The following is a 7,246-nucleotide window of genomic DNA, read 5'->3' as shown; positions in this document are numbered from 1 at the left end:
GCTGCGGAGGCCTCCCGGCCTAGCGCCCTGGCAGGGGCCTCGACACCAGCTTGCTGCCCGCTTCCTCTGCCTGCGGCCAGGGCTGCGGGTCACCCCCCAGACACCGGGGCTGCCCTTTCTCAGCGGATTGGGGGTCTCTGGTTTGCGGGGCAGGGTGTAGCCCAGGCTGGCCATGCAGCTCCTGTGAACCACGAATGGGTGATTTAGATTGCTTAAAGAACACTGTCAAAGGTATCAGCAATGCTGAGTGGTTTTAACATGATGTTGTAAAAGTGCGATTTAACGAAGTTTGATGGCAAGGTTCACTCTGTTACTGCACTGCACAATCATTTGCACAATGATTCGAACTACTAAGGCAGAGTCAAAGTTGCCAAGACTAAATCAAAGTTACCAAAGCACAAATCAGAGTTACCATAATACAAGTTATGCACGATACTGCTTACCAAAGACCTGCCTTTGGTGAAAGGTTTCCCTCCCTTGAGGAGCAACCTTGAGGGTGTCCCAACTCGAGGGGAGATCACTGCCACACAGCCAGCTGCTTAGCAGGGAGAGCTCAAAGAAGGCTTACGCAAGCTGTTGTATTTATGGAATAAAGTGGTTGGCTTGCAGTCAAATTGCATGGGACGGGAAAGGTATGCATGAGACTCCTTGTTCTCACAACTTTCTTTGTTCCTTGATAAATGAGTCTTGGAAAAGCCACCCGCTTTTCATGTGTTAATCGCATGATCGGTGTTCCAAGCTCATATGCATCAACGCTCACTGTGTCACTCTGCTCCTTTGTGGGTTTTCAGAGAACAGATTGGAACTAGAGAAGTTCTTGGCTCGGTTAGGCCTTTACACCCTTTGGAGCCTGTACCAAACTACCACGTGTTTGGTTAAGGGGTCAAGGGCATCCATCACAACTAGCCAGGCAGGGGTGGCACCAGCAGCCACCAGTTCACCCATGCTGGTTGAGCTCTGAGGGATACGACCAACTGCTGCAGACACAGCCCCAAACGGGGCATGAGCAGGTGCTGTTTAATATGCTGGCCAGGGAGAAAGCCCCTTGCCCCCAAAAAATGTTGCAGCATGGCTGGGGGAAAGGGTATGTCCCTCTTGCCTCCTCCTCCGCCTTCCGCTCCTGTCTGCTGGGCTCAGCTGTTCTCAGAGGATCCTTCTGCTTCTCATCCCCTGCCGAGATCAGAAAGAGGTGGGGGTTGACCTCCGAGTGTGGAGCCCCCAGCCAGTCACCTGCCCCCCAGCATCTAATTTTCTGGAAGGATGGAGGCATTGAGTAACATCCATGTCACAGCTGGCCATGACAAGTATGGGAGCAGGGGCGGCAGCGGCGGCGGGGGGCAGAGGTAACCCCTGCTTGCGATCCTGTGGTGGGAGGCACTCGCTCCATGCCCATCACCTGAGCTCAACTGGGGCACACTGAGCTGGGCTGGTGGGAGCAAAAGGTGGCTCTGAGGGAAGGAGCTACCCTGGTTGTGCCAGGTGGTTCTTGCTGGGCAGCCCCTGACCCGCTCGTGCACCATGTGAGCTGCTCCCATAGCCCCAGAGGCTTTGGGGATGCTCTGACCTGATCCCAATTCCCTTGCGGACGGGGACGGCAGGTGGCACATGTGCTGCCCATCGTGCAGAGGGTTCTCCCCCTCTCCAGCTTTTGGAGGTGCACCAAGCTTCAGGCTCATAGGAATACCCCCCCAAGTTGAGGTAAGCTCAGCAGAGCACTGCAGCAGAGGAGAGCTTCCCCCAGCCAGCAGATTGCCAGCAAAACCTTCCAGATTCCTAAACTTAACCCAAGGAAATCTCACACCCACGCGTGGCTGTTGCTAGTGGAGCTGATGAAGCCCTTGCTAGGGAAACGTCCCAGTGCCAGCTTCTGAGGGGACTTAAACCTGCTGCCCAGCAGCCACGCGTGCAGTATCAGTCCTTTCTCCTTGCTGACAGGCAGGGCAGCTCTGGCTGCGTGCAGGCAGCTCTGCCACATCGCTAGCAGAAAGACCTGGGACCACTGACAGCCAGGAGCAGCAGAATGGCTTTGGGGTGCTGCATGGCTGAGGGGTACTCACAGGGCTGGTGGGGGTTTAAACCTGGATCCCACAGACCTTGGGTACCTTCAGTCCCCAAAACCAGTCAGGGCTGCTGTGGGTCCAGCCAATCTTGTTTCCTCCTCAACCACTTGTCCTCTCCAGCTCCAGCTCCCCTGGTGCCGCTGCTGCTGACCCTGGCCTGGGAGCTCCCTGAGGTTTGTTCACTGTCAGTCTGGGATCCTTGTGGGATCCAGGTGTCTGCCTCTCCTTGTGCATGTTGAGGCAGTGCACACTCCAGACAAAAATAAGAGTTGGATGCATGCTCGCCAGGCAGTGCTGGAACGCATCCCACCACCAATGGAAACACGGTGCATCAGCCTGTGGGATAAGATCCCCAGCCAAAAAGCCCCATCCAAGTCTGCCTGCGGCTCTGCGGGGGCTTGGGCAAGCTGCCTGCTTTTTGACGGGTCTGCGTCTGCCTGTCTTGCCTAGGCTTGGCAAAGGGAAGCTGGCTTTTCCAGTCCCCCAGCGCTGCCGTGCAGCCACTCCTTGGAAGGCTCTCAGGAAGCCCAGCCCCACTGCAGGGGCTGCGGCTCACACCACACATGCCAAAATCCTACCTGGCTGTCGGGGGGTACTGGAGGAAAGATCAGCGGAACTAGCATTGGACTCTGCACGGTGAATGCCATGGGTCTGCAGCAGGAGCTGCGCCAGCTGTCCAGGCATGAAGGCCAGTCTGTGGTCTCAGTCCTGCATTTCATCTAAGGATGCTGCAGGCTGGTTTGAGGTGAGAGCCCCCCCAAACTCTCCTTGTGCTCTGGCATCCCTCAGCAAGCCCCCAAATCACGCAGGATGCACTCATTGGAGCAGGAGGGCAAGGCAGCTGCAATGCCATGGCACTCAGCTCTGCCACCGGCAGAGCATCCACCGCTGAGCACAGTGCGGCTCTGGCTGCAGAGCTTTGGCTGGTGCCTCTCTGGCCCCCAGCAGACCACCAACGCCAGCATCTGGGTTAAGGGGTGCACTGACATGCCCCGCAGCCCTCTCTTGCTGCACCCAGCCCAGCCTAGGCACTTCTTGTGTGGTGGCAGATGGAAAAATAGACCCTGCTACGTGCTAGCTCAAGAGCATCAGTGCCTGGAGTGTCCCTATTGTGAGAAGAGCTGGGTTGCTGCTTCCAGTCGGCCCCTTCCCACAGCACTACAGAGCCTGCGCTATCCTTTGGAGCTGGAGCAGCCCCCAGACCCAGCCTGGCTCCCTGGGACCGTAGGGCTGCCGAGAAGCCCCTCTGCGTGGCATCTGGGGATGTTGGCTCCAGGATTGCTTACCAGACAGCGAGCCTCAGGCTCAAGAAAAGGAGCAAGGGCAGGGAAGTGTTGTTCATGTGATCCACATGGACTGTTTTTTCTCCCCTTTCCCTTCCTCAGGCTAAAACCTTATCCTTTCCCATGCTAAAGCAGGCCCAACTTGTTGCTCCCCATGGCCCAGTGCCAGAAACACCGGTGGGAGGCAAGGAGCTGATCCGCACAGGGAGGGCTGAGCTTTGCCGCTTCCTTTTTCCTCTCTTTTCACTATTAATGGCAGAGGTCAGGGAGGGACATTGTGTCTACGAGCTGTTGCATTTATTTACTGGAAAAAGCCCCAGCAAGTTAACTCCAGAGCTCTCCCGCCAGTGGGGGAAGCGTGAAGGAAAGCACAGAGCAACACAGGGTGACAGAGCTCCTGAACGCCCGCAGGGAGGTGACAGCCACCGCTGTGCCAAGCTGCCAGCTGCCCCAGCGCTGGGGTGCAGCTCCCCCGGGGATGCCAGGGCCGCAAGGCAAGTGACGTGGTGGGGCTGTGCTGGGTGACGCTCGCGGCGCTCTCCCACCCGCTCCGCCTGCGTCCCCCCGCGCGTCCTGGCCATATCTGTGTCTCTGCCGCTGGCGCGCTGCCTGAGCGCTGGGGGATGTTTGCAGCACCAGGGGTGGAAGCCAGCACCCAAGAACAAGCAGGAGCAAACAGCCTGGGAAGGCTTGGTGGGCTCGGTGTGGCTGAGCAGGGTTAAGCGCTAGAGCCAGCCGATGCGAGCTGAGAACGGGGAGGTTAGCGTAGAGTTAGCAGTGTGTTTGCTGCAAAGGAGCCAGCGGCTCCACAAGCCATCCCGCAGCCCCTCATCACACCCAGGGACCACATCTTACCCCTGGGTTAGAGGTTTCCAGGCTGGTGGGGCAGTGGGTTGATGGCCACACTGGGGCTGCTGTAGCCCTGCTGCTACTCGGGATGCCCACTGACCCCAGGAGCCCAAACTCTTGTGTCTCTCCAATGTCGGATCCCACTTAGCCTCTGCCCCTTGCTGCTCTCTGGCCACTTTCTTCCAGTTCTTATTTGGTGGCCGATTTGATCTTGTGGATGGCATATGGGCTCGACTCCTTGGGCATCCAGATCTCCTCCCCGCTGTGGCCCTGGCGCTCCATCGCTCCCTCCATGGCTGCCGTTAGCTCAGGGCTGAAGATGCTGTCAGTGGCCCGGTAGGTGCGGGTGAGGTGGCGGAAGGAGGAGTCTGAGGAGCTGTCGTCGGGAAGGTCTTCATCCCGCTCGTCCTGCACCTTGGTCCTGCTCAACTCTGAGCTGCTCCCCAGCTCCGGGTCTTTGAGAGCCTCCCCCACCTCCTGGAGGAAGGTTGTTTTGGGGCTGATGATGCACAGCAGGAGCATGAGGCCTCCTGAGACCCCACAAAGAAAATAGAGGCCAACTTTCTCTGGGACACCTGGGGCGTGAAGAGCAGAGAGACACCAGGGTACAAACTGTCTCCACAGCCTGCGGGGTACCAGTGCCTGGAAAACCCCCTCTGCCGGGCACATGGGAGGAAAAGGAGGGGAGCAGGGATGCCCTCAGCACCCCAGCTGCAGGGGTGGGACAGACTCTGCCCCAGTGATTGTGGGAGCATCACCCAGAGCCTCATCAGCACCCACCAGTGGGTGGTGCCCACTTTCCCCATAGGAAACCCTCATTGGTATATGGGGTAGGCAGCTCAGGGGGCGGAATCAACTCGCCAGGGATTTAAATGGGTTATTTCCCCTGGCAAGGGAAATTTTTGCCCGCAGAGGGGTGCTCTCCACCAGTGCCCTTGCAGACAGGACAGGAAGGAAGGAGACCCGGCAGGTAATTCAGCCCGTTGGAGAAGGAAGGTCTGCAGGCAGGACTGCAGCAGCACTGTGACCGCTGATGCTGCGGGACCTTGGGTCTTGTTCAACCTCTGAGCTCCCACCCTACGTGGGGCCCACCCAAACCCAGCATGGGCGCGTGGCGCCCTCCTCCTTCATGTGCTTGCCAACCCTGCCGGAGGGGTCTGGCTGCCTCTGAGCCGAGCCCCAGGCTGAGCGGGGGTCATCATGGGACCTGAGCCACCCTCCCAAGCCCATCCCGCTCCTCCGGGGGCTGCATGAGAGCCAGGGAGAGCACGTACCCCAAAGGTGGGCAAAAGCTGCCAGAGAGCTAGTAAAAATCATCCGGTCTTCCCGGAGCCTGGAGAACCTGGGCCCTTTGTACCAGCCACCTGCAGCGAACAAGGGGATGTGGGCTGAGACGTGAGGTGCTCTCCAGCACCCTGCTGCCCGGCTGCCTGCCCCTGCCTGCCTTCTTCCCCACGCCACACTCCTTTCTTGCACAAGTGCTCCTCTGCCTGTGGGGATGCTCCCCTGTGGGTCCTCCTCTCCCCTGCTACCAGCAGACCACATCTCTCCAGCCCCTCAGACATGGGCACCGACCGATGGGTGGCTTCAGCCACAGGACAGCGATGCTGGGATGGAGCTGCAGGGCTTGTGCCGGTGGTGGATACCACGGACGCAGAGAGGCCATGGAAGGGGTGGTTTACCCAGGCACGGACATGATACCACACCGCTTTTGGCGTAGCCTCCCCCGTACGTTACCATGCATGTAGTCCGAGAGCAGGAAGGGGTCCGAGGTGTCAGGGCCCACCTCCTCCAGCAGCTGCTTGGGCACTGCAAGAAGAGCATACACTGAGCACCACCACCCTGCTCGTCCCCAGCTGCTCCCTGAGTCCCCAAAGAGCCCTGCACCCCTGCCTGCGTGGCACAGGGCGGGCACAGCAGGGGCTCAGCCACTGGGCCCCATGCCCCCAGCCCCATGGATGGCTCTCACCGCAGGTGTAGGAGACTCGCAGCTGTTTCTTTGTGCCGGGGAGACACGGGTCCCCGAAGGTGGCCTGGTCAGCAGCCACGGTGCAGTTCCCCTTGCGGTGACACTTCTTGGAGACCCTCCGCAGGGCGTCTGGAGCCAAGCACTCTGCAAAGACATGGGGCATGGACCTGTGGGGAGACCTGCCTGACGCTGCCCGCTGGGCACCAGTCAGCTGGGGCCAAGGGGCACAGGTACAGCCTGATGGCATATTTATGCCATGCTCTCTGCATGGTTCCTGGCCCCATTTCTGGCTTGAGCTGTTCTGGTGTACCTATGTGGGGTCCCCCAGTGTTCAGGGCATCGCACTCCGGTTTGCCCCGCAGGAATCGTCCATAACTTGCAGAATAAATGGCCAGGATGGATTTTGGTCGGCACTGTAGCCTCAGCTTGTCGTTCTCACACACGGTCTTGACTCGATGGTTCCCTGGGGAGTGACACCGCAGAGCGTCCCAATGTATCCCGAATCACCTGCAGCCCCCTCCTCCCTTAGTCCAGCCAAGGGTCTGAGAGCTGCTAAGGGCAGGGCTGGAGGAGGGCTGCGAGATACAGGAGCAGCTCGGCTCCCCTCTCTGCCCCTTTCTGAGCAGCCAAGCCCCACACAGCATTGCTCAGACCCCGCTCCACCTCACCTGGCCGGCATTTGTAGGAAGCGATGAGGTACTTGTGTGTCCCAGGGCATGGGTCCGGCCCAAAGACTTGGCTGTGCACCGAGAACTGGCACCACTGCTGGTCCTGGCACTCAGCCAGCAGCTTCTGGAGAGCAAAGCGGGACAGGCGTGAAGGTGGGCGAGGAGTCCCGAGGCTGTTCTCGCCTCCTCTCCCTTAGTGCCATCACCAGGCTCAGGGAAATGGCCTCTCACACCACAGAGGTGCCCTATGGCTGCTCACGCCCCCACCCTGCTGCAGTCACCCCGCTTCATCTGTCGGTTCCTGAATCAGTTCCTCCCCTGCACCCACAGAGAGCACGGGTGGGTGCTCGCACGAGACCCACGCACGCCAGCACCGCACCATGCCACGTGTGCGCAACACCCGCGCGGGCGTGCACA

General features: G+C 59.5%; 1 protein-coding gene across 1 annotated transcript; it reads right to left on the bottom strand.

Moving 5' to 3' along the window:
- Nucleotides 1-4,381: 4,381 nt before the first annotated feature.
- Nucleotides 4,382-6,953, bottom strand: LOC104613610 (protein eva-1 homolog C-like; the record flags this gene model as incomplete). The annotated part of the gene is made up of 6 exons (XM_010295386.1): nucleotides 4,382-4,767; nucleotides 5,467-5,556; nucleotides 5,930-6,001; nucleotides 6,162-6,305; nucleotides 6,472-6,624; nucleotides 6,830-6,953. Coding segments are annotated over 6 exons (969 nt in total), but the record flags the coding sequence as incomplete, so codon positions are not given.
- Between the last annotated feature and the right edge of the window lie 293 nt (nucleotides 6,954-7,246).

The sequence above is a fragment of the Phaethon lepturus genome, unplaced genomic scaffold (genome assembly GCF_000687285.1).
Source record: "Phaethon lepturus isolate BGI_N335 unplaced genomic scaffold, ASM68728v1 scaffold33839, whole genome shotgun sequence".
NCBI lineage: Eukaryota > Metazoa > Chordata > Aves > Phaethontiformes > Phaethontidae > Phaethon > Phaethon lepturus.
The sequence above is the reverse complement of the archived record's forward strand: the minus strand, read 5'-3'. Positions and strand labels throughout refer to the sequence as shown.